The 27717-nt window shown below is 37.3% G+C and overlaps 1 protein-coding gene across 1 annotated transcript in view; it reads right to left on the minus strand.

The window, feature by feature from the left end:
- Window positions 1-352: 352 nt before the first annotated feature.
- Window positions 353-27717, minus strand: part of QRSL1 (glutaminyl-tRNA amidotransferase subunit QRSL1) — a 28610-nt gene continuing 1245 nt past the window's right edge. The window contains exons 2-11 of the mRNA XM_065911628.1: window positions 21231-21390; window positions 20681-20779; window positions 19311-19407; window positions 15281-15457; window positions 10463-10638; window positions 10262-10374; window positions 9183-9375; window positions 8661-8778; window positions 4588-4793; window positions 353-2390 (exon numbers count right to left, since the gene is read on the minus strand). Coding sequence (XP_065767700.1) covers window positions 2173-2390; window positions 4588-4793; window positions 8661-8778; window positions 9183-9375; window positions 10262-10374; window positions 10463-10638; window positions 15281-15457; window positions 19311-19407; window positions 20681-20779; window positions 21231-21390 — 1557 coding nt within the window. The 3' untranslated portion in view covers window positions 353-2172. The remainder of the gene's footprint in view (window positions 2391-4587; window positions 4794-8660; window positions 8779-9182; window positions 9376-10261; window positions 10375-10462; window positions 10639-15280; window positions 15458-19310; window positions 19408-20680; window positions 20780-21230; window positions 21391-27717) is intronic.

The following is a 27717-nucleotide window of genomic DNA, read 5'->3' on the forward strand; positions in this document are numbered from 1 at the left end:
GAATCTGTCTTTTGCTCTGTTGCACTGTCTTATCAAGGTACTCATCTCACACTTGCAGTCACCTTCATCTTTCTGACGTGTCTGCTCTGACAGCCCGGTTGCTCATAGTTTCAGGGTTTAATTAGCTGAGACACAGAAACCATTTTCCATTTTAAATTCTCAGGCAGTGATTTGGCAAAATGAGATCTACCAGATTTAGAGTAATGTTGGAAAAGAAAGAACAGATTAGGTATCATTTCACGCTAGTTGGGTGTTATTATGTGAAAACGATGTAAATGTTTCACTTCCTTATTTCCAGTTCAAGTTGTTAGTGTAACTCAAGTAGAGACATAGGAATAAGAGAAACTACATATTCTTTGAAAATCTTTTATTTCAAATTATACACACATAAAGTAAGACTGGAGTAAAGATTTATTTGCTTGCCATTTGCATCATACTCTCTCCCCCAACTAAGGGTTTTCTCTTGTTACAAAATAAAGCAATTCTCTGTCATGAATTTCTTCCTTTCAGGGATTCACAGTCAAAATCTTTCAGAATACTAGTGCACTGAGCATAGAAAACTTTTATGTAGTTTATCAGATCGAGCATTTGCGAGTGGAAGGATCCCAGGGAGAGAGAAAACTATTAATGAAATGTACCAGGCAGCTTAAACTCCCATTACACTGTTTTCCAGTAGTTCTGAGAAGGTTGTGCCTCTTATGTTTTTACTTCATGTCTTTTTTTTTTTTTCATGTCTTTTATATTTAGAAAAGATTTTTTTCTTACCAAAGTGAATCTATTAAATAATAATTCAGCTCCCTACTTAAACGTATCAACAATAAATGTCAAATTAGAATTCATGATAAACATGAGATGACAACTGTCTTCTGGCAAAGACAAATCCAACGATGAAAACTTATAGGGGATCAAACCCAGGTGTCCTATACTGCAGGCAGATTCTTTACCATCTGAGTTACCAAGGAAGCCCTTTATAGTGGGTAAATGAATGCTTTTCATTAGATCTTTTTTTCCAAATTCTGAATACATATTCCCATTCTCATTTCTTCACTAAAGGTGCCTAGAGGGAGAGCACTTGTAAGGAAAGTCAGGAGGGTAAGAAAACCGTAAGGAACAGAGAATCTGGGGTAAGGAAGGAGGCCCATGCAGCCCCACCAAGTTATCTACAAGTTTTTCATACTGGATCTTACTTGTGTATTGACACCTTCTCACTAAAGCCATGCTCCAATTTTCAGGTTCAGTTCAGTTTGTTAGGTCACAGCAAATGTCTGACACCACTGAGCTAGTTTGTGACTGGTAACTAGGAGAATGAACTCAGTGCAACTAGGAGTTAGTCTGAGCTCCTTGGCATGGGGCTCTGGAATAGCAGAAGTAACATTTTAACTTTCAGCAGGAAAGGAGAAAAGTTCTCATTGCAGGTCTATTCTTAGAGGAGTGTGCCCACATGGGCTCTCCCTGGAGAGAGGCACACCCCTGTCTGGGCCAGCAAGTTCCACTTCCTCCTGTGTTAGAGCTTCTCTTCCACCTGCTCTGCTCAGACCTAGAGGTGGATGTTCCCATTTTATGGTTTTTGTGCATTTTTAACCTCTTTTGCAGCGGCCTCTACCATGTGTTGAAATCCCTATCAGCTGGGCTGTCCAGGCTATCTCTGGAAGTACCACTTACTATTCATGTTTGTGTTTTGGTTACAAAGACATACAAGTCTTGATAGGTTTACCCCTAAGCTTACTTGCACTGTAAGCAATGTTCTTTTTAATGAATTTAGAAGGCTTCATTTTTAAGCAACATTTATCTCGTATTATAATAGAAATCCTGTACTTGGTTTCTACTTGAGCGTGTCTGCCTCTCTGCAACCCCGTGGACTGTAGCCCGCAGGTTCCTCGGCCCATGGAGTTCTCCAGGCAAGAATACTGGAGTGGGTTGCCATGGTCTCCTCCAGGGAATCTTTCCGACCTCGGGATTGAACCCAGGTCTCTTGTACTTTGGTTTATACTGAGTGGATGCTAAATAAATGCTGACAGATTATTTATAATTAATTAACCATATCACAAGAATTTTAAAAAACGACTCCAAGGAATGACTGCATTGACAATGAACCAAATTTCAAGGAAACCTGACTTCTCTAGAATATAAAAACCTTTAAAAGTCATTATAATATGCACAATATAGTTATCACTATTTTAGAGAAACAGAAGCTAGCTTTTCATTTTCAAAGACTGATGAGCAATCATCCATTAGCTCTTGAAGTTGAATAACAGGAAACTGGACTTGTTTTTCAAACCATTTGGCAACTGTAAGAAGCCGCTGGTCACAAAATGCACGTCCAATAAACTGTAGTCCTACTGGCAACCCCTGGCTTGAGAGGGCCATAGGGACACTCACTGCTGGCAATCCTGAGGAAAGGAAAGAGACGCATTAAATGTTGACCAATTCTCCACTGTAAGACACAGAGACCTCTTCCACTTTCCAGTGCCAATAGGTACAAGACAGGATAAGGGTTAAAAAAAAAACAACACAAAAATTATGACATGTATGTTTTTGTATCTTCCTTTGTTCATTTAATATATCTAGGAAATCACTGTATATCTGTTCAGAGACTGTTTTCATTCCTTTTTAAGAGTTGCTTAGTATTCTACCATGTGGTTTTACCATAATTTATTCAACCATTCTTCTATGGTTGGGGGGTTTTGATTGTTTTTAGTATTTAGTGATTTCACACCATGTCCCAGTGAATTACCTTGTATATTTTTTCAGTATTCTTGAAAGTTTCTCAGATGAAGCGGAACTGCTTCATCAAAAGATAAATGTATATATTAATTAGAAACTGCCAAATTCCCCTCCAAAAAAGTTGTACCTTTTGAACTTCTATCAGCAAAATGAGAGTTTCCCTACAGCCTCACCTATGGAGTGTGTTGCTGAGCTTCTTAGTTTTTTGTCAATTTGTTAGGTGAGAAATAGTAGCTCAGGATAGTTTTAATTTCAGTTTTGGGGTATCTTGTTATGCCATAAAACAAGGAAGTTTTAAAAAATTAATGGGGGCTAGCTTAAGGGTTACATACAACTTGGAGAGGTTCCTGTTAGTTAAATTTGAGCATCAAAAATAATGAGAATTACTTATAATACATTGAATTTTTTAAAAAAGGAAAGCTCTTCTATAGCGAAGACTGCTAGCTAAGATACGGAGAAGGAATGATAGAAAAGTTAGCACTTTGTAACTCTCTAACTAATACTTAATTCAGGCAAGTGTCATCAATAGATGCTAAAAGTGGGTTCAGGTTTATTGGGAAATATGGTCTCAACATATCATATCACTAATTGCTTACAACTGACAAAAGAAAAATGTGCCTTCATAAGGAAAACATCTGGTAGTTACTTCCTTAACCAAAGAATTCACTTAGTTTCCACAGTGGGACGAACTGATATTAACTTGTTTCTTGACATTTCATACTATGTATACAGTATTTGTGCCAAAAATGTTTAAGTCAACCCAATCATGAGGAAGCAATCTGACAAATTCAGATTATGGATGGGATATCCTACAGGTCAAGTGGATAGGACTCCTCAAAAAAGTCAATGTCATTTAAAAAATTTTAAAGGTGGAGGATTTCTTATCAGTAACTATGAAGGCTAGAAGAAATTAGCAGGACATTCTGTAAATGCTAAAGAAAAGAACTGTCAAACCAGAATCATATACCCAGCAAAAATAAACTATAAAAATGAGAGGAAGATCGAGACATTCTCAGAAGAAAGCTAAGAGAACTGGTTGCTAGCAGATGCACCCTAAAAAAATGGCAAACTCTTCTCCAAAATATGATATGATAAAGAATCTTGATGGATCAGGGAGAAATAAACACAGTAAACAAAAGTATACAGATAAATACAACAGATTTTTCCCTCTGCTCCTGAGTTTTCTACATTATGTTTGATGATTGAAATAAAAATCGTAACAATCTAATGTTCTTAATAAAAGAACATAGAGGCCTGGGGGATTGTTCTAGACTTTAGTAAGAGATATCATAAACAAATATATGCAGGAAAAACATCCAATAAAAGGCATTTTTGGTACAATTGAGAAAACTTAAATATGAACTGTATTTGGATATTATTGTATTTGTGTTAGCCTTCTTAGGTATGATGATGGATGTCTTTATTCCAGATGATTCATGCTACAAGTATTTAGGGGTAAAGTAACATGATGTTGAAACTTTCAAATTAACCAAGTAAAAGCTGTGTATGTGTGTCTGTCTGTCTCAGGGTAAAGGGAGAGAGGAAGGAAAAAGCAAATGAAGCAAAATGTGAACAAGGATGAACCCAGGCAAAGGACATAATGGGTATTCATTTTATGACTTTTTAAAATCTTTCTGTAGGTCTGAAAATTAATCTGTGTGTGTGTGGTGAGTGCAAGTATGTGTATGCCCATAAATGCACACATGCCCACATACCCACATGAACACACACACACACTCCTAAGTATCCCAGAAGGACAAGCTATTGTGTTTAGGGAACAGTCTAGCTAGAACGTAAGTTGAGGACCAGGATTGTCTACCTAATAATCTGGAGAAAACCAGAATGTTCTCAAGGGAGCCTCACCTGCCATATTGACAGCCTGTGTAAAGATGTCATCTTGCGCACTGCGCGTCCTGTTGTCTTCCTTGATGAATTCTGTGTACGGCACTGCCTCACTCAAGGTCGTGGGAGTTAGCAGCACATCCACTCCAGAGTTAAAAACATTCACAAAATCATTAGCAATGAGCCGTCTCACTTTCTGTGCTTTGACAAAATAATTCTCATAATTTCTGTGGGAAAAAAAATAGTTGACATTTTAAGGGCTTTTTGTTATTTCTTTCAATGAATTCTCATGCATAAGACTTGTTAAAGAATCACTGGATTCTTGGCCTGTAGGAGTGGGTACCACTAAGATTCCCAACACATAAAAATCAATTTTATTCAACCATGCTGTTATTCTAAAAGTAGATACAATTCTGCACATATAATCACAAATTATTAACACTTCCAGGGACATCATTAAACCAGAACATTCATTTTCAGGTGAGGAAAATCAAGGGTATAGCAACTAAATGACTTTCCAAAGGCTGCAAAGATTAGCGGTGGCAGAGGAAGGACCAGAATTTAGATCTCTGGGGGTGCATTCCAATCCCCTTTCTATTAAAATGTCCTATTTCATCTATAGTTATAATTATTATAAGAGTTCTGAAGTTTTGGAGAATTCTAACACTAGAAAACAGGCTCTGGAACTAGTAACTGAGGAAAATATGCAGTGTTTGCAATTTTGTATTTTATAGACAGGAGTAGCCCAGAAATGGAAATGTGAAACTCCTAGAAAGATGCTTCAGGCTGCCTACTGAATGGGAGAAGATATTTGCAAATGATATACCTGATAAGGTGTTAATATACAAAATATGCAAACAACTCACATAACTCAGTATCAAAAACACAACCAACCAATCAAAAAAATGGGCAGAAGACCAGAACAGACATTTTTCCAAAGAAGACATATGGATGGCCAACAAGTACATGAAAAGATGCTCACCATCACTAATCATCAGAGAAATGCAATTCAAAACCACCATGAGATATCACCTCACACATTTCAGAATGGCTATTATCAAAGACAACAAATAACAAGTATTGTCAAGGATGTAGAGAAAGGGGAACCTTCATGCATGGCTGGTGGGAATATAAAGTGGTGCAGCCTCTATAGAAAACAGTATGGAGATTCCTCAAAGAACTAAAAACAAATGACCACACCATGCAGCAGTGCCACTCCTGCGTATTTATCCAAAGAAAACAAACACATTCGAAAAGATATATGCATCCCTATGTTCACTGCAGCATTGTTTACAATAGTCAAGATATGGAAACCACTTAAATGTCCACCAATAGATGAATGGATAAAGATGTAGTATATATACGCAATGGAATATTAGCCATAAAGAAGAATGAGATTTTGCTCTGTGGGACAACATGAATAGATCTAGAGGCTATTATGCCAAGTGAAGTTAAATGAGAGAAAAATATTGTATGATTTCACTTATCTGTGGAATCCAAAAACAAAACAAATGAACAAACAAAACTAAACAGAAACCTTAGATAAACAGGTGGTTGCCAGAGGGGGAGGGTGGTGAGAGGGAAGGAGAGAAACAGGTGTAGGAGACTGAGTTACAAACTCTCAGGTATGAAAGGTACAGTGTGGGGGATATAGTCAGTAATTATGTAATATCTTTATATGGTGACAGATGACATCTAGACTTATCATGGTGATTGTTCTGAAATGCACAGAAATGTCAAATCACGATGGTCTGCACCAGGAACTGATGTAGGGTGTTGTAGGTCAATTATACTTCAAAACCAAACTCATACATAAAGTGATCAGATTTGTTGTTATCAGAAGTAGGAGGTAGGGGAAGGGGGAATAGGATGAAGATGGTCAAAAGGCAGAAACTTCTGGTTATGAATAAGTACCAGGGATGTAATGTAGAACATGATAAATATAATTAACACTGCCATATGTTATACATGAATGCTGTCAAGAGTAAATCCTAAGAGTTCTCATTGTTAAGAAAATGTTTTTTTTTTTCCTATTTCTTTAATGTTGTATCTATATGAGATGATGGATGTTCCCTAAACTTATTGTGGTAACAAAAAGTAATAAAGGATATGGTTACTCCCCACACTCTCCCTCTCCAAAAGAAAAGACATTTACTTTACTGAAAAGATTAAGGAATTAGCCAGACCCAGGAGTGACTATAAGTCAACGATGGAAAGAAAGGGGGAAAAATACTCTTTAGATCCTCCTGAAGCTGTTAATGAAGGTTGGCAAAAGGATTAAGTATTTTATTGATAACTTGTTTCCTCACCTGTAAAAATGGATATAACAATTCCAACCTCGCATGGACCAAATACAATGAGATAAAAATGAGAGATCTTTTTTATCTTGAAAGAATGCTATAGAAATACCAGATGTCTTTATTATCATTTGACCACAGGGTCTATAGGGTGATGAATGCAGGCATCACATATAATTTACCCAGCAGCTGATGGCTTAAATAACATATTAACAGCATTCCCCAAAACTGAATTCTATAAAAGAACAAATACTTCTATTAAATTTCTTCCTACTTCTAATATGCTTCAAAAGCACAGCTTTAAACAATCGGAAAACTAGACAAAATAGAACAGTCATTTTCAGACATGAGACAGGAGGTATCCAGAAGAGAAGGAAAGCAAACAGCAAAGCCCTTTGATTTCCCCATTAATCAAATAATAGTTTTTGTTTTCCAGCTTTGAGATATAATTGAATATAAAATTCTGTAGTTTTAAGGCTTGCAACATGATTTGACATATGTATTTATTGCAAAATGATTACCACAGTAAGATTAGTTAACACACCCATCACCTCACAGTTTTTTGTGTAGGTGGTAAGAACATTGAAATCTACTCTCAGCAGCTTTCAAGTATGTAGTACAGTGCTGTTACCTGTAGTAGTTAGGTTGTACATCACGTCCCCAGAACTTAGCTTATCCGTGGGAGTCTGTACCCTTTGACCAACATCTCCTTTCTTTCCCCAGCAACTGCCACTCCACTGAGTCTGTGGCTTTGGTGTTTTTCCCCCTCTAGATTCCACATATAAGTGAGATCATACAGTATTTGTCTTTCTCTGACTTATTTCACTTAAGATAATGCCCTCAAGGTCCATGCATGCTGTCACAAATGGAGGATTTCTTTCTTTCAAATAATAAATAATACTCGTGAATAATAATGAATGTTCCATTTGAATAATAATGAATGTTCCATTGTGTGTGTGTGGGTGGGTATATACACACACAGCATATTTTCTTTTTCCATTCATCTGCCAATGGACACTAGTTTGTTTCCATGTCTTGCCTATTACGAATAATGCTGTGAGGTAGTGATTTCTTTCCTTCAGATATATACCCAGAAGTGGGATTTCTGGTTCATATGGTAGTTCTATTTTTAATTTTTTGAGGAATCCCCATACTGCTTTTCAGAGTATCTGTTCACAGTATTTTTGGAAAAAGGAATGTTAACTACTGGCCCTAAGGATATGCACAGATGAATAAAATACTTTCTATTCATATACATAATATATCCATATATACCCATTATATATATGCAAAACTCCACGAAGCTGTGCAGTACATTCTTGCTTTTTCACACTTATCATGTCCTCTTAAACAGACTTGGTGGTATGGAAGATGAATCCTATTCACAAGATGGTGAAAAACTTATACCAAAGTTGCAGTAATTTAGAATTCTTTCTTGGAGCAAACACATACAGGATACAAGGGGAAGTTTGGTTGATTCACTAACTTTTTAAAGAGAGACCAATGTAACTTCCTGCTTAAGGCTCTCACAGCAGGAGGACAATGTAGCAATAATAGGGGACATTTAATGAGGCTAAAACCTTCAGGTTTCCTACTTAGCTAGCTAGAGCATCAGTGTTTTTTGTTTTTTTTTAAACCAGGAGCCAAAAGTACCAAAAACAGGCCTTTACTTATGATTTCTAATTCAAAGCATAAGGATTTTGCTTCCTTAGCAAAATTTATAAGACCTGACGGACATGCTACTACTTTACTCTGGAGTTTTAAGAATGGGGAAAATGCCTATATCGACTATCTTACTCTTTTAATAAGAAAAAGTTTCCTGAGAGGATTCTCCCTCTCACTACATCATTGAACCCTTCTCGCCTGGTTGCAGCATACATGGCTTCAGTAGACACATCACTGTCACACCTGTGACCTGAAAACAAAAGAGATGAACATTACTTGAAAAGGAAGTCAAATTTTGGCTGAAAAGCAGGTCTAGAGTCACATTTGTGGCCAATACTAAAATTTCAGGAGACTGACTTTAATGGATTCTCTTCTTTACATGCCTTGGGACTAACTGACCCATCAGGAATCAAAAAAGAGAAGAAAATAACGAAGAGGGAAATTTGATTTGTTCATTCCCTCATTCATTCATTCATTTACTATGAGTTATGATGATGAATAGTGTTGAGTATAATGCTAAAATGACAACAGTAAAAGGATTCACTAATTTACTTCTCTAAATCATTAACATCCCAGGCAACAATATTTTTTGTCACTAATAAATGAAAATGTTTGAGAAAGCTTCCCTGAAAGTCCAAAACACAGGCACTTTACCATACTCTAGCCCATCAAATCTTGCCATATTCGATGCCACTTCCGATGTACACAATACGTGGTAGCAGACAATGGAGTAACTGGTATGGGGCAGGGAGACTTCAATTACTTTGGCCCCCTCAGACTCAAAGAGATTAGCAGCTTTGGACCAAAGAAATTGTACTTCACTTGACAATTCTGGTGTAAGATACTCCTAATTGGAAAAAGTCAAAATACAGAAATCAGAACATCCAAATAGATGGTTTTACAAAAATGTGTACTCCAGAACCTCTGGCAATTTATTAGAAAACCTGATTAAATTGATAGTAGGTAGTTAGAAAAGACTGAACTAATTTAAGAGCATTTATGGCATGACAAGCACAATACTAGATACTGTGAACTGGATATAATAATATTAAAGACTAGAGATCTGGTTGGAGAACTTATATTTATTAAATGTTCATTATGTATCAGGCATTCTGCTAGGTGCTTTCCAGAGGTTCTCCCATTGAACGCTTTTAACAGTCCTATGATGTAGGTACTATCATCCTTCATGTTATTAATGAAAAATATTGAGACTAGAGAAGTTAAGTAACTTTCCTAATGTTACACAGTAGGCAAGTAGAGGATCCAGGATTCCCAACTAGGTCTGTTTTCTCTCTAAATCCTTAAAACCAGGCACACCTAATACCTTAATTGAAAAATTTAAAGATTTTACACTATTTCTCTACAGCAGTGCTCTCAATTGGGGGCAATTTTGTCCTCTTCCTCTCAACCAGGGGACATGTGGTAACATCGACAGACAGTTTGACTTGTGGGGTAGTGGTGGTAGGGTAGGGGTGGGGATGCTACCTCTAGGGGCAGAGACCAGTGATGTTGCTAAACATCTTACAATGCAAAAATGTACAGTCTCCCAGGACAAAAACTTATTGCTAAGCTCAAAATTAAACATTTAAAAGGTGAGTGATTTTACGTATCTCCTTTCACGTGCTCTGGTCACATAGCTAATAAAGTGGCAAAGCAGCGATTCAAACTCATCCAGTCTGTTTCCCAAGTCTGTTGTCTGTATTTGACCTGACAGTACTTTTGTAAAGAGTTACCTTTGGAATTCCAATACATAGTTTGCTCACATCTGTCAAACTGGGAAGTGTAAATGGTTTAACAGGATCTTGAATTGTGGTAGAATCTTTGGGATCATGCCCAGCTAGTATACCTGTAAGTAAAAGTCTTTATGAGTGACAAACACACTGTTTTTCAGTGAATTGATAATGCTTTGAAACTATATGGAATCATATAAATACCCAACACAGTGGCTGCATCATCCACACATCTGGTTAAGATTCCTGGCACATCCATTGAATTCACCAGGGGAATGAGACCATGACGAGAAACTAGGCCATAGCTTGGTTTTAAACCAACAACCCCGCAGTGGGCAGCTGGATTTCTGGTTGATCCTCCTGTATCTGATCCTAAAGCCCTGAAATTTAAATGGAACTCTCTTTAGCAGGATAACATCTCTCTAATTATATCTGAAATCTATCTTTTTTAAAATGTATACTTTTAAAATTATTTTGATTATACAAAAATAAAAAACATGCCCATGACAGAGAATTCTTAAAATATAGAAAAGTGTAAAAATGTAACAGAATATTCTACCACTCTGAGGCAAACACACACTGCTAACATTTTGGCATATGAACTTTAAGTCTTTTTTTAAATGAATTTTTCTTTCACAGCTCAGGTCATTCTGTACTCATAAGTTTCCATCTCTTTTTTGCTTATCATGAGACTTTTACTATGTTATAAAGATTACTGAAAATTTTAAATATGTAAAATATTCCATCAACTGGCAATTCCCAACTGACTCCCAATTCCTATCACAGGAATTATACAATCTTATACAAATCTTTCAGTTCTTTATTTTTTCATTGAAGTATAGTTGACTTACAATGTTAATTTCTGCTACACACCAAAGTGATTTAGTTACATACATATATATATAATTTTTTAAATATTCTTTTTTATTATGGTTTATCCCAGGTTACAGGATTTAGTTCCTTGTGCTATAGATAAACCTTCTTGTTTCTCTATTCTATATGCATCTACTAACCCCAAACTCCCAGTCACAAGTCTATTCTCTGTCTATAAGCCTGTTTCATAGACAGATTCAATTTGTGCCATATTTTACATTTCACATATAAATAGTATCATATGGTATTTGTCTTTCTCTGACTTAGTCCACTTGGTATGATCATCTCGAGTTGCATCCATGCTGCTGCAAATGGCATTACTTCATCCTTTTTCATAGCTGAGTAGTATTCTGTTGTATACATAGGTACCAAACCTTCTTTACCCACTCACCTGTCGGTGGACATTGAGATCGTTTCTGTATACTGGGTACTGTGCATAGCGCTGCTATGAGTGAACACAGGGGTGCATGTATTGGTCTGAACTATAGTCTGTTAGGATATAGGCCTAGGAGTAGGGCTTCCCTGGTAGCTCAGTCAGTAAAGAATCATTTCCAATGCAGGAGACCCAGGTTTAATCCCTGGGTTGAGAAGATCCCCTGGAGCAGGAAATGGCAACCCACTCCAGTATTCTTGCTTGGAAAACCCCATAGATGGAGGAGCCTGGCGGATTACAGTCCATGGGGTTTTAAGAGTTGGACACAATTTAGCAACTGAGCCATGCCTGAGTGGGATCCCTGGATCATATGGTAATTCTGTGTTTAGTTTTCTGAGGAACCTCCATACTGTTCCACAGTGGCTGCACCAACATACATTTCTATCAGCAGTGTAGGAAGGTTCCCTTTTCTCCACACGCTCTCCAGCACTTGTTTTTTCTAGACTTTGTAAGGATGGCCATTTTGACCAGTGTGCGGTGGTGTGGTTCCTCACTGTAGTTCTAATTTGCATTTCTCAGTAATTAGTGATGTTGAGTATCTATCTTCTCATGTGCCTACTGGTCATGTCTTTTTTGGAGAAATATCCACTTAGGTCTTCTGTCCATTTTTTGATTGAGTTATTTGTTTTTTGTCACTGAGTTGTAAAAGTTGCTTGTACATTTTGGAGATTAAGCCCCTGTCAGTCACATTGTTTGCAAATATTTTCTCCCATTCTGTAGGCTGTCTTTTCATTTTATGGTTGCCTTTGATGTGCAAAAGCTTGTAAGTTTGATTAGGTTCCATTTATTTTTGTTTTTGTTTCTGTTGCCTCAGAAGACCTAAGAAAACACTGGTACGATTTATATACATACAAATCTTATATCTTCCTTTAACAGCAATTTTATAGTATGCTTATACAAACTAAACACACCCCTCCCAGGAATTCAGATACAGTCATTCTGCTACCCTGTTTAGAATCATGACTAGAAATGCATTCTGATTTATTTAAACTATTGTATTGTTGAGAACTAGAATAACTGCATAGCAGAGTACTTTGTAGGGAGTTCCCTGGCAGTCCAGCAGTTAGAACTCTGTGCTTTCACTGGTGAAGGTCTGAGCCAGGGAATTAAGATCCCACAAAGCTGTGCAGCTAAAAATAAATAAATAAATAAAGCACTTTATTTTATTTTTTTAAAATAAAGCACTTTATAATAAACACCTTTAAACATAAATCTTTGCCCATATATCTCTAGCTTCTAAGAGTTAATGGGTCAAAGGGTCTACCTGTCATTATAAGTTCTAAATATATTTTGTTAAATTACTTGTCAGAAAGGTTATGCCAATTTATATTCCCAATTGCAGTGAATCACATTGTTTTATCTTTCATGCCCTGTTGGCTCAGACCGTAAAGCATCTACCACACTGTGGGAGACTCCAGTTTAATCCCTGGGTCGGGAAGATCCCCTGGAGAAGGAAATGGCAACTCACTCCTGTATTCTTGCCTGGAAAATCCCATGGACAGAGGAGCCTGGTGGGCTACAGTCCATGGGGTCAACAAAGAGCTGGACATGACTGAGCAACTTCACTTCCACCATCACTGAATACTAGCAGTTCTTAAAATCTGATTATTTTGATAAAAGATTTTCATTTCTTTGCTCAGTTACCTATATAGTCTGTGTTTTTATTTAAAAAAAAAACACACTTGACATTATGCTAAGTGAAACGAGTCACAAAAGCACAAATACTGCACAGCTTTGCCTATATGAGGTACCTAGAGTGGTCAGATTCACAGGGACATAAAGTAAAAGAGTGCTTGCCAAGGGCTGGGGACATGGGGAGGGGGGCAAATGGGAGGCTTTTAAGGAGTACAGACTTCAAGTTTTGCAAGTCTCTAGAAACAAGTTCTAGAGACTGGCTGAGTGATAATGTGAATGTACTTAACACAACTGAATCATACACTTTAAAAGGATTAAGATGAGAAATTTTAATTGTATGTATATTTTCCACACAATTAAAATTTTTTAACTATTTCAGGAAAAGAGGCTTTTCTGATTAGAAAATTGCAATGTCCATTGTAAAAATTAAAATATTCATATGATCTGTAAAGTGAAATTTCTTATAATCAGTCCCCAGAATTACCACTTTTTATTTATGTATATTTATCCAGATACTTCCATGCAACTAACATATTCACATATGTAATTGTTACTTTTAACAGAAATAAGGTCATATAATACATATTGTTCTGCAACTTGTCTTCCACTTAACAGTGTATTTTGGATTTCTTCCCATGTCATGACATAGTGCTGTAACTCATTCTTTTTAGTGGCTGCATAGTACTCCTAGACTTTCCCTGTTTTAAAAACTATTATAAAAGAAACAGATAGGGAAACAAATCACAGCACCTGACAGTCTGGGCCCATTCAATCTGGAATCACTTTGAGCCTGAGCCCCTCCTGAGTACTCAGACTGCAGCTTTGGGCTGCACAAGGCTCCTACCTGTCAATGGTCCTTGTGTCTACAGAAAATGCAAACTAACTGCCTTTCTTACCAAGTCCTCTTGAACCACAGAATCAGATTGCTGCTTTCACAGTTTCTAAAAGGACACGTTTTCTTATTAGGATTCCCTGACAGCTGTGTAAAAGTAAAACCTACATTTCCATAGGAATTATGTGTCAAAGTGCCACCTTCTCAAAGCACATTCAGTAAGATGAACACTAAGTGGGGTGATGAGGATAGAAAAAAGCACCTAAGCTTGCAATCTTCCCTTGTCAGAACTCTCATTAATATTAATGTGGTACTATAAAATCCCACAGAGATAAAATGAAATGGTATACTTGTTAACAAGATTTCAGGGAAACTAAAGAAAAAAAAAGAAACCTGTAGAATCTAAATCTCCATAGCTCTAAAAAAATATAAATAATTTATTGATTGCCTTGCCTGTGAAACAGCTTAGTTTCAGAGGATAATTAAGGAGAGATAAAATACATATAGTACTACCAAAGAAAACATTCTATTCGGTTAAACTGAGACCAATAAAATAAATATAGTAACAGCAATATTTATTTACTCTTTTTTAGATGGTTAAGAAATGCTTTACAAACATGACTTAAGACATAAAGCATGATTGATGGATTCAGAATACAAAGTATGACAGTTGAACAAATCGCCTCCCTACAAATTTGAAGAAACTCTACTTACTGATCTATATTTTTAGTTGCAGATTTATAAAAACACTTCTTAAAATATTCTATTGATAAATATTAGCCTTTTCTTTCCTTCCTTCCTTATTTTTTGGCAAAGTTGGGTTTAGCTGAAGGATGAATCACAGCTAATAATTTAGCTCAGTAGCACTCAACTAAAGCCAAGGTATGTTAATCTCTAAATAAATGTATAATCAGTGAGCAGATACCCAAATAAATAATTTAAAAAATGAAATTCAATTAAGTCTGGTTAAGCTAACTGATTTATTCTTATTTTAGAAGATCTGTAAAATCATGTTTTAAAGAAGACCAGACACTATACAGGAAGGTTTTAAATGTCTTAAAGTTAATGTATAAAATATACATAAGTGTACTGTATAGTTGACGGTATTTCTAAGATACAATTTTGATACACCACTGAGCACAAATAGCTCTCTAAGGAGAAATAAAAATACCAAGGTATGCATGAGTCTATTGTTGGATTTTGTGTATGGTTTATGATTCTAAAGTACAGATAGAAAAAAACATCTTACGCAAAGCACGTGAACGCTGACACGGCCGCTGCGCTTCCTCCCGAGCTTCCTCCAGTTATGAGCCAATTTGAATCCTCATTCTCACTGTGAGAGTTCTGCTTCCTCTTTTCTCTATATTGTTTTGAATAACTCCACGGGTTTTTAACTGGTCCAAATATGCCATCTGTGCTTCCAGATCTGAGACGAAAAAGTGAAGCAAGATACCTTAATAAAACTCTCTTTATGTGATCTCCTGATGACATTATTTGCTTCTAACACTGTATAAATCCACTGTGACTTGAATTAGAAAAGGTAGGAAGGCTGCTGACTTGTAGCTTTCTTTAATTAGATGGTTGAGGAGCTGAAGGATGAGAAGTAAAAGCGTTTGTGGTAGAAAGTTGGGGGGAAAACCACTCTGTTAAGAAAAGGAAATTTTAATCCCAACTGATAATCCAATTCAGTGTAAGATGATTTTCTTCGTAAATTAAGGTCTTCCAATTGAAAAGTGTCACAAACATCCAAACAGTTAACAAGCAGTCTTTTGAAGGCATTCCTCTTTTAATCAGAAGTTTTTGAGAGGGCAATTCCCTGGCAGTCCCGTGGTTAGGACTCCACACTTCCACTGCAGGGGGCACAGTTCCCACCTCTTGTTGGGGAACTAAGATCCCACAAGCTGTGTGGCTCAGCCAAAAAAAATAAAAGAACTTTTCAGGGAGATATTCTTAGTGAATGCTAATAACCTTTTTTACTTTTGAAAGAACTTCAACCTAATAGATTACAAAAATAAAAACAGTATGAAAAAACTTACACCCTTTACCCAGGTTCACCTGTTGTTCACATTTTACCCTATTTGTTGTATCATTTGTGTGCTCTGTGTGTGGCTGTGCATATTTTTCCTGAACTACTTAAGGGTAAATTATACATATTATGGCCCATTACCCCAAATACTTTAATATGTATTCAGTATGCTTTTCCTAAGACAAAGTATAGTCTCTTACACAGTCACAGTAAATTTATCTCAGTAAATTTAACAGCAATACAATACTTTTATCAAATCTACCACTAATCCAATTTTGTCATTTGATCCAATAATGTCCTTTATAGCATATGTCCTTTTTCCAGTATAGGATCAAGTCGAGAGTTGAGAATTATATTAAAACTTTTCTCTTTAACCTCTTTAACTTTTTTCACCAACCAAGAACACTGAGTTTTTTCCTGTTTTTAGCAATTTGAATAAAGCCACAATAAATATTGCAGTGAAAGGCCCCAGCCAGTGCTTTTGTATAAACATAAGCCTTCATCTCTTGGGTAAATACCTAGGATTGAGGTTGTTGGCTCTTATGGTAAGTGTATGTTTAGAAGAAACTGCCAAACTATTTTCCAAAGTGGCTATACCATTTTGCATTCCTACCAGCACTGTATGAGAATCCAGTTGTTCTCTATCCCTGTCAGCACTTGATATTGTCATTTTTTAAGCCATTCTAATTATTAGGTGTATGTACTTCAGTGTGGTTTTAATTTGCATTTCCTTAACGACTAACCATGTTTGATGTGTTTGTCTGTCAATTATGTATCTTCTTTGGTATTATTGAGTTGGAAGAGTTTCAATATACACTGGATACCAGTTCTTGGTCAGACATACATCTTGCAAATATTTTTGCTAAGTATGTGGCTTGTTTTTTTCATTTTTAACAGTGTATTAAGTACAAAAGTTTTTAATTTTAATGAAATTCAATTTACTAGTTTTTAACTTTACAGACTGTACTTTGTGTTCCATCTAAGAAATCTTTGTATAATTCAAGGTCACAAATATTTTCTCCTACACTTCTATGAGTTTTAGGTTTGGGTTTTTTTTTTTTTTAAATACTTATTTATTTATTTAGTTGCAGCTCATAGGATCTTCAGTTGTGGCATGTGGGATCTAGTTCCCTGACAGGGATTGAACCTGGGCCCCTCGGCATTGGGAGCATGGAGTCTTAGCCACTGGAGTTTTAGGTTTTAATTTCTTCAGTCTCTTGTAATCTGGAATATTTTCACAGCCTTTGTTTTTTTTTTATGATATTGACATTTCAACAGAAGATATCTCATTTCAGATTTGTCTTTTTGTCTCCTTGTTATTAGCTTCGGGTTACACATTTTCAGCTGGAACACTGACTGCATAGGTGATGGTGTTCCTTCCCAGGGAAGGAGGTACAGAGAGTCACTGCACCCTCATTGGTAATGTTCATATTGACCAGCCGTTCAAGGCAATGTCCTAAAAACCTAGGTTCAAGTTTATTCCCACAGATTTGTTTATTCAACACATATTTATTAGGTTCTAACAGATACCAGTTTTGGAGAGTCAAGGAATCTGCTTCTATGAAATAGGAAACACAGACCAAGCAAATATTACAAACATTACAAATGGGGGAATAAAAAGTGCTTCTGATGAAAAACTAAACATTTTCCTCATGATCAGGAAAAAGGCAAGGATATCTGCTCTTATCATCTTTATTCAATATTGTACTTAAGGTCCTAACTGGTGCAATAAGGCAAGATAAAGAAATAAAAGTGTCTCTATTGTAGGTTACAAGATCATTTACATAAAATATACCAAATAATCTATAAAATCAGCTAGAATTAATAAGGGAGCTTAGCAAGATCACAGGATAAAAGCAATAGGTTAACATAGAAAAGTCAGTTACATTTCTATGTATTGTAACAATGTTAAACAATTAGAAATTGAAAATAACATTTTCTGTAATAGTAAAGAAACATGAAATACTTGGAGACAGATATGGCAAATTATGTGCTAGATTCATATATAGAAAATCATAAATAATGCTGAGAAAAATTAAAGTTTAAATAAATGGAAAGGTAGTCATACATCAGAAGGCACATATTAAGATGTAAATTTTCTAAAACCCAATCTATAATTCAATAATACCACCACAGTCAAAATCCCACTAAGCTTCTCTGAAATTATTAAGTCAATTCTAAAACTTATATGGAAATGCAAAGGACCTAGCATATGCTAAATAATTTGAAGAACAACAATGAAGATGGACTCATACTACTTAATTTCAACGCTTACTATGAAGTTACCATAATCAAGATACCATGATAATGGATTAGGAATACACAAATCAACAGAACAGAATCCAGAAATGGGCCTATACATATGTTGGACTGATTTTTGGCAAAGAAATCAAAGTAATTTAATTTGAATTCCTATGGTCCCAGATATACAGGATAGACATATGCAAAAAAATGAACTTTTGCTTCTTCACATAACATACAAAAAATTAACTGGATCACAATTTTAAATTTAAGAACTAAAACTATAAAACGTCTAGAAGAAAACATTGGGAAAAAAGTCTTGATGACCTTGGAAAAGGTAAAGCTTTCTTGGAAAAGACACAAAAAACATGAGTCATTAAAGGAAGAAAACAATGAACTGGACTTCATCAAAACTAAAAACTTTTGCTATTTGAAAGGCATATTCAGAGGATGCAAAGACAAGCCAGAGATTCAGAGAACATATTTGCAAATCACCTATCTGATAATGGACTTGAATCCAGACTATATGGGAAAGAACTCTTACAACTAATTGAGAAGATTTGAATAAATACTTCACCAAAGACATATGGATAGCAAAATAAACACATGGTCATCAACACTGTTAGTCATCAGGGAAATGCAAATCAAAACCAAAGTGAGATATGATCTATCAGCAGAACACAATCTCTCATAGAGGGACTGAGAAACCAGCAAGAGTCCTTATGAAATCACCTCACTACTCTTAGGTGAAGGGACTGAGGAATACTGGCAAGAGAGGCCTCACGAAATCACCTCACTACTCTTAGGTGAAGGGACTGAGGAATACTGGCAACAGAGGCCTCATGAAATCACCTCATTAACGTAATCTCTCGTGGAGGAACTGAGGAACTGGCGAGGAACTGGCAAGACAGTCCTCACGAAATCACCACACTACTTTTAGGTACCTACACGTAAGGAAATTGAAGACACAGATGAAAGAAATACAGGAAAAGAAAATTTTAATCTTACTTACCCCATAGCAAACTCATCTAAGTTTGTTTTTCCCATTAGTAGAGCTCCCTGATCCAACAACTTCTGAACCACTGTGGCATTATAAGGTGGTACATAACCTGAAAAAAATTCAGTTTTCTTTAAAAAAAAAAAAGAAAAACAAAACAAAAAACAAACTGAGGTATAGCTGATTTAAATGTTATATTACAGGTGTAAAACATAGTGATTCAAATATTTTACAGGTTATATTCCACTTAAAGTTATTATAAAATGTTGTCTATATTCCCTGTGCAGTACAATATACTCTTATGGCTTATTTATTTTATACATAGTCACTTATACCTCTTAATCCCCTTCCCTTCCTTGCTCCTGTCCTCCTAAAAATTCAGTAATTTTTCTCATAGGAAAGAAAACAGTGAACATGTAAATCCTGTGTAAGAAACAACTTTAAACTGTGATTAAGCAATTCATATTGACAAATGCTACTTATTCCTAATTTAAGTTGTACATTCTTCTGAAAGTTAATTTTTTCATGCTGCTGACTGCTATATTTTCTAAAGAAAGTCTCTATATTCACCATCTTTATAATCTAAAAATATTGACGCTAACAGTACTACAAAATATTGAATGATAGAGGTACCCAACTCATTTGAAATTAATCACAAATCATTATTCTGCTCATTGCACTGACTTTTTCTTCTCAGATGTGCTATATCACACAAGATTTTATCTATTTCCAGCAGGAATAGATCTTTATTGTCAATTAAAACTTCCTCTATCTAGTGTATATTCGCAAACAATTAACAACAATCTACTTTATCAGAGGAACTTGGGGCATACACCTCAGAATATTAGTTTTAGTGTGAAGTTCTCTATCCTTTTTCCATTTCTTTTTCCTTCTAGGATCCAACCATATATTGATAAATATGATTCCTTTTTGACCTACTAAACTTCAAAAATTAAAACTAAGCATCATTATACTAAGTATAGTGATATAAGGTGGAGGAGCCAGGAGATAAAAAAATAATCAGATAGTAGATGTTATTAATAATAAATCCTTATACCATCTGCAAAAGAGGGGTAATGACAGCCACTTTATACTTATTTCTACACTATCAACGAGTGGAAGTCAGAGGAGTTAGAGTTCACTTAGTGTATTTACAGTGATGTTAGCTTCCTAAATAGGATTCCTCTGTTACGCAGGCCTACCCCTGAAGAATAACTTTGCATTCTGAGGGAGCAAATAGTAAGAAGGTAATATTCCACCTGAAGTTATTTCCTTTGCAGATATAATCAGTCTAAGATATCTTGGTGCATTAGTATCTTATCTTTAATTTAAACTGAAAAACACTTATTTTTATAAAAACAATGCTCCGGCTAGTTAAATTTTACCTTTCAGCATGTTCGATGCACAGGTTGTCTCAATGCCAGATGTACTAAAGTTATCTTTTACTGCAACAGGAATTCCATCTAAATCCCCCAGTGAGTGACCTGCATTAAGAAACCAAAAGAATAGAAAAAATATCTAGTTCGAAATACAGAGACATTAATCCTAGTTATTAAGACAGCTACTAGCTTTTGCTAAAGATACTTCTTCAGAAATCAAATTTGTGTTACGAGTTGGACATTATAAAGCATCACATACCTATTAGTCTCATTTTTCTTATACCTCACACCAGTTCTTCTTTTAAAAAATAATTTTATTTGGCCATACCACGAGATTTGAGGGGTCTTAGTTCCCCAGCCAGGGACTGAACGTGAGCCCCCAGCAGTGGAAGTGTGGAGTCCTAACCACTGAACCTCCAGGGAATTCCCCAGGTCTTTAAATAAGGGAAGTTTTTTTTTTATGTTTAAAGCTCTACCTGCCAAATGGAGACTGCTTTATCCAATTACACTCACTCTCTCGGGATGTAACAATTAAGGACAATTCAAAGTAATTTACCTTTCTTATACCTTTTCTCTGATTCTTCGGCTTGCTTTAAGGCCACTTCTTCTGATACAGTGATGTAAGCGTTTAGAAACTTGGTCTTCTTGATCAGGGAGAGACACCTTTGGCAGAGCTCGGTTGGCGTAACCTGGCCTTGTTTCAGTGCTGCAGAAACCTAGGAGGTACACAATTCAAAAAAACTTTTGCGAGTCTGCAGAAGTTTCGAATGTTATACTGAGACAGGCAGATAGAGTGGTTAAATGTAAAAATTTGAAGTGAGGTTTAGATTCAACATCAAGACGAGGCACTACTGTGGCTTTACATGCATTATCACTTTATTTAGCCTTTAAAACCATCAGCTGATTATTAACCTCACTTTATAGATAAATTAACCGAAGCTCAGAGAGGTTAAGTGATTTGCTCAAAGTCACACAAATAGTAAAGGGTAACTTAACATCTGCTCCCTCACGATTTCTCTCTGCACCAGTGGAAGCGCAGCCTGTCCTGTATGTTGACTGTATTTTCACGTGTCCTAATGTGTATCAAGCAATAGGAGTTTGCGTCTAGGGGAAAATCTGCAAGTGTTCTGCTCTAAACTGTTGAATAAATCATCAGAGAGGTGGTATTCTTAGGCCTGAGGGTGTTGAGCTAGAAAAGCAGTGTAAAGAGGCCACTGAGAGAGCCCCTATTGTTGATGCCCAGGAGGAGGAAAGGGCTACCATGGGGATACTGGGAGGGTGGGGAGATAACTGAATGTCACAAAAGAGGTATTACTGCTGAATGGTTTGTATGACTCTTGAGAAGAGTGGAGCTGAAAAGGAAGAAAAGACAGCAGTGTGTTGTGATACTGTAAATATGGAGTAGGCTTATGTAAATAGGCTGGGTGCAAGAATCAGAACTTGCAGAAGCACATGGACAGACAGAGAGAGATAAACAGGCCTGGTGAGGTGAAGCGGCTCAGTCGTGCCCGACTCTTTGCGACCCCGTGGACTGCAGCCTACCACGCTCCTCCGTCCATGGGATTTTCCAGGCAAGAGTACTGGAGTGGGTTGCCACTGCCTCCTCCAGAGGATCTTCCCGACCCAGGAATCGAACCCGGGTCTCCCACATTGTATGCAGACGCCTTACCGTCTCAGAGGGAACTCTCATCAACAGGCCTACCCTAGAGCAAAACTGTAACACGAGGAAGATTATGTCTGCTATTGCCTCCTCTTGTTTGTCTCCCCTCAAGTCCCCTAATGCCCATTATCCTCCAGTTGCCTGCTGACTCACCAGCTGGCATGACAGGAAGAGGTGAGGAGTTGCAGGTGTGGTTACAAAGGCAAGAAATGAGACCGTCTGGCGCATTCCTTTAGTGAAGTATAACTGATTCACAGGGCTGTGCTGGCTTCAGATGTGCGGCAAAATGATTCCCTTACAAATACAAACATGTCTTTTCTTTCCCCTTATAGGTTACTGCATAATATTGAGTGTATTTCCCTGTGCTATAAAGTAGGTCCTTGTGTGTTCTCTGTTTTATGTGTAGTAGTGTGTATATGTTCATGTCAAACTCCTAGTTTATCCCCTCCTCTTTCCTATTGGTAACCATAAGTTTGATATCTATGTCTGTGGGTCTATTTCTGTTCTGTATATAATTCACTCATATCATTATTTTTTAAGATTCCATGTATAAGTGATATCATATATTTGTCTCTGGCCTACTTCACTTAGTATGATAATCTCTAGGTTCATCCATATTGCTGCAAATGGCATTATTTCATTTTATTTTTTTCATGGCTGAGTATTGTTCCATTGTGTAAATATAGCACATCTTCTTTATCCTTTCATCTGTTGGACAGTCAGGGTGTTTCCATGTTCTGGCTATTGTAAATAGTCCTGCAATGAACACTGGGGTGCATACATCTTTTCAAATTATGGTTTTCTCTGGATATATGCCCAGGAGTGGGACTGCAGGGTCATAGAGTAGCTCTATTTTTGATTTTTTAAGGAAGCTCCGTACTGTTCTGGGAGTACTCATTTTAAACGGTGATCTTTGTTAGGACCATATTTAGGAAATCTAAATTTGAGAAAATCAATAAGGGTAGTGGAGAAGGGAAATGAAAACAAAGATGCTAATTAGCTAGAATGGACTAGGCATAAGGATTGTGACAAATAATACAAGTACTACAGATCCCCTGGAGCAAAACTAAAAGTGTCATATCTGAATAGAAGATGAAATCAAGTGGAAAAGTTTTCATTAAGAAAACAAATTCTCTCTCCCTAGCATTTCTTTTCTCTAATGGAAACTAGACTTTTCCTTAAGGCCACTGCTTCTCCTGCAGTCTTCCCACAGGATGGCTATTTTAGTTCTTACTTACCATGTACCAGAGTCCAGGGAGGGGAGATGGTGTGGGCGGGTGTTACCCTTGTCCTCAACGCCTTTTTCTTGCCTCTTTTCTCAAAACCCCCAGCTCATCGGATGCACAGGTCCTGGAGGAGATTATATTCCTCTCCTAACAGTCTCCCTGGTACTCCTTTTCATTTATGAAAGATTTTAGCAGCTGGTTCACTGTAGCTATTTTTGTTGACTTCAAACTTCAAGTCAGGTACACTGACACCAGGTCTCTCAGTTCCTGAGCTCCCCTGACACAAACTCTTCACTTCACTCCAGTTACCCACTCGCACGGTCACAGCCCAGACCATGTCATTACCAGCATCTGTGTATTCTCCCAAACCTCAGTTCTAATCATCCCACATCTCCTGAGCTCATTTACTCTACCATCCAGCAAGAAAACTCAGTCCTCCAACCTCAAAGCAATGGACTCTGCCCCCAGTGAGGTGGAAAGAGGATCCCAAGGCATCCAAAGAATCTGCAGCTCTGGGTGACTGACACCTTATGTCCAGCCTTGTGAGACTGAGTAGAGAACCCAGCCACGCCAGCCCTGACCCATAAAAGTATGAGATGATAAGACTGTGGGTGTTTTAACACTGTGTTATTTTAAGACAAATTTGCTATGCAGCAATAGAAAAGTAATACACCTTCTTAGAAAAATGAGGAAATCTTCCGCAGGAACTACTCTTCTTAGAGAACAAGGGAAAAGAGAACTATAAACACATATAATCTAGTAATTTTGTCACTGTAACAAAATCAGTGCTAATAATAGCTCTTAGTTCCAGGTGTTATCCTATATGTTTTACATTTCATTTAACCTTTATATTCACACTAACAGGCTGATATTATTATTTCCAATCTACAGATAAATTACCGAAGTTCCTGCTTAAAATCACACAGCTAGAAAGCAACTAAGGTCTGATCTTGTTTCTGAAGCCCATGCTCCACTATACTCCACTACTTCTCTGTGCAAAGTGTAATAGCATTTACTCCTCTGTAACCGATAGACAACATTTTATTAACTTCACAGGTATAAATAACATCAGAGAGTCACTGAGGAAAAGAACTGTCTTTCAAAAGAAAAACTGTCTTGATAAATGCTGAAGGTATAGAAGAGCCCTTGGAAGCTGAGTGTCTGGTTGACTGGTACTCTCTTTAACACACCCATTTAACATCCTTGCTCCTGTCTCCACTGTTCCAAGAAACAGCACCTCAGGATCACCAGTCAGCTTCACGTTCCTAAATCCAGCAGTTACACTCAGTCTGGGTCAGCATTCAACATCACCCCCTCCTGGAAGCACTTCTCTTCCATTTGTATTTCAGGATACCAAGCCCTCTGGTTTCCTCCTGCCTTACTGGCCATTCCTTCAAGTCTCTCTTGCTAGCTGTGCTTCCTACTGCTGACCTTGAAATGTTGGAAAGTTTTATGCCTTCTTCTATATTTACACTCACCTTTGCAGGTGATTTCATATGTCCCTATGACTTCAATTTATCTCCTCTACTCTGGCCAACTCATATCTTCATACCTAGCTTCTCTCTTGATCTCCACATTCCTATATCCATCTGCTTAACCAACCTCTTTGCTTGGATATCTTTGGAGGCATCTCAAAATTATCCTGTCTTGATGATTTTCTCCTCACAACATGCTCCCTGCAGAGTCTGTCCCGTCTTGATGCTGCGTGCTGTGCTGACTTGTGTCTGACTGTGTGACTCCATGAACTAGAGGCTGCTAGGCACCTCTGTCCATGCAATTCTCCAGGCAAGAATACTAGAGTGGGTTGCCATTTCCTTCTCCAGGGGATTTTCCTGATCCAGGGATTGAACCCGCATCTCCTGTGTCTCCTGCACTGGCAGGCGGATTCTTTACCACTGTGCCACTTGCCCAGGCCCCAAATCTAAGCATCCTCCTCGACTCGTCTCTTTCCATCAAACCTATATCCAGTCCGTCAGAAAGCCCAAACTTAAGAAACGAAACCCCTGTTTTGCATTACTTCTGCTCCCACCACCCTATCCATGCCTCATCAGCTCTTGACAAGGCAACGGCCTTCTAACTGGCCTCCCTGCTTCTCCATTTGCCTTCCTCCAGATCACAATCCTGAGTAGCCTGGAGTTTTTTAAATTGTAAATCAGATCATGTCCAAAGACTCACAACCTTCCAGAGGATTTGCATTACATTTAAAATAAAACCCACATTCCTTCCCCTGGCCTGAAAGGTGATCTGGTTCCTGCTTCCCTAACCTCATCTCCCACTACTCTCCTCCTCGTTTAGTTCTCTTGGGTGAGAAGAGAGCTTCCTTGAACAAGTCAAGTTTGCCCCTGAGTTTGCCCCTGCTTCAGAGACTTTCCACTTACTCTTCCTGAAAGTGGAAGGCCTGAAAGACCCTTCTGCCAGTTCTTCCCAGGGTTCACCCTTCTTATCGTTCAGGCCTCTATTATATATCACCCACTCAGAGAAACTTTCCTGATCACTCTAAAGCATCCATATCCCCCAAATAATTCTCACACTAGACTGATGCTGGAAAGACTGAAGGCAGGAGGGAAAGGGGCGATGGAGAATGAGATGGTTGGATGGCATCACTGACACAACAGACGTGAGTCTGAGCAAACTCCGGGAGATGGTGAAGGACAGGGAAGCCTGGCATGCTGCAGTCCATGAGGCTGTAGAGTCGGACAGGACTGAGGGAGTGACGACAAAATAGCCTGCTTAACCTTTCTTCATAGCACCTCTACTACTTGAAATTATAGTATTAAACTTATTTAATGCCTCCTTCCCCACACAAACGTAGGTTTCATAAGGGCAGGAATTTCTGTCTTCATATTGATCCTCAGTGTCTAGAACAGAGGTGCTCAATAAATGTTAACTGAAGGAATGAACTGAGTTGTTTAAAATTTGGAATCTATTTTCCCATAGAACAGTAATTACATGTTCTTAGGCTAGACCACCAAGAAGCCTACTGGATATAAAATTCATTTTCTTTAATATAACAATAATCATTTAATATAACTATAGGGCCAGTAATACTAGTGTGGTTTTTGGTTCCTAGAAACACTGGGATCAGGCCACTAAAAAACAAAGATTGAAAGTAAGACTCTTCCCCTTCCTGAAAGTACCTGGCTAAAATTTACAAGTAGCAGTTTTATCTCCCATTTGGCATTTTACCTCCTTTTAGTGCTTCTCTATAGCTCAAATGGATTCAGTCCCTGGGTTGGGAAAATCCTCTGGAGAAGGGAATGGCAATCCACTCCAGTATTCTTGTCTGGAGAATCGCATGGACAGAAAAGCCTGGTGAGCTACAGTCCATGGGGTCGCAGAGTCGGCCACGACTGACTGACTCACACACCCACGAGTATTTCTTCCCAGGGCTCCTCTACCGCCCTAAGCCTCCACTCAGGTCCCTCAAGTTGTCTCAAAACACCACAGTTTCCAGTCCTTCCCCAAATCCCCTCCCCTACAAATTTTCTCTTCCTTCAATTGATAATCTCAGCCAGAGTGTGATGGAGAGAAATCTGACTGTTATAATTACAATGGATAAATCATTCAACTGTCCCAGGCATCTTTACGTAAGGAATGTGTAAAGATCCATCTTTAAAATGGAATATGTACTAAATTAATCTCTAATTCATAGAATTTGGGGCACTGGTACAATGATGTGGAAATAACAGAGTGGACAGAAGATATATGAGGGTCTGGGAAAATAACCAAATAATGTTTTGCACAATAGGCATCAATAAATATTTGTTAAAGGAGTGACTAAGTGAAAGTAATCATGTCAAGGCAACTTTCTGGCTACCCTTGGGTCAGATTCCCTAAACATATTTTCCCCCTTGGGGTAACAATTGTTCTCACAATGGCTCACTGGACATTAGTGAGGAAGGGTGGCACAAAAAAGGTAGTGCTGGGGGAAAGGGCAGAAAAAAAAATACCCCATTTTTTAGGTTGTATTTCATTTTACATTAAGTTTGTAGTTAAAAAATATTAAAAAAATTTTTTCAAGAACAAATTAGATTGTTCACTGACAGTATAAGCAGATGCAATTTAGTCTGGTAGAACAAAACTGTATTAAGGGAATAGTGTTTATTACTTAAAGCTGATGAATTTAAAGTTCTCATAATTTATAGTTTTCTAAAAGG

This window comes from Muntiacus reevesi, chromosome 19, assembly GCF_963930625.1.
Source record: "Muntiacus reevesi chromosome 19, mMunRee1.1, whole genome shotgun sequence".
NCBI classification, from domain to species: domain Eukaryota; kingdom Metazoa; phylum Chordata; class Mammalia; order Artiodactyla; family Cervidae; genus Muntiacus; species Muntiacus reevesi.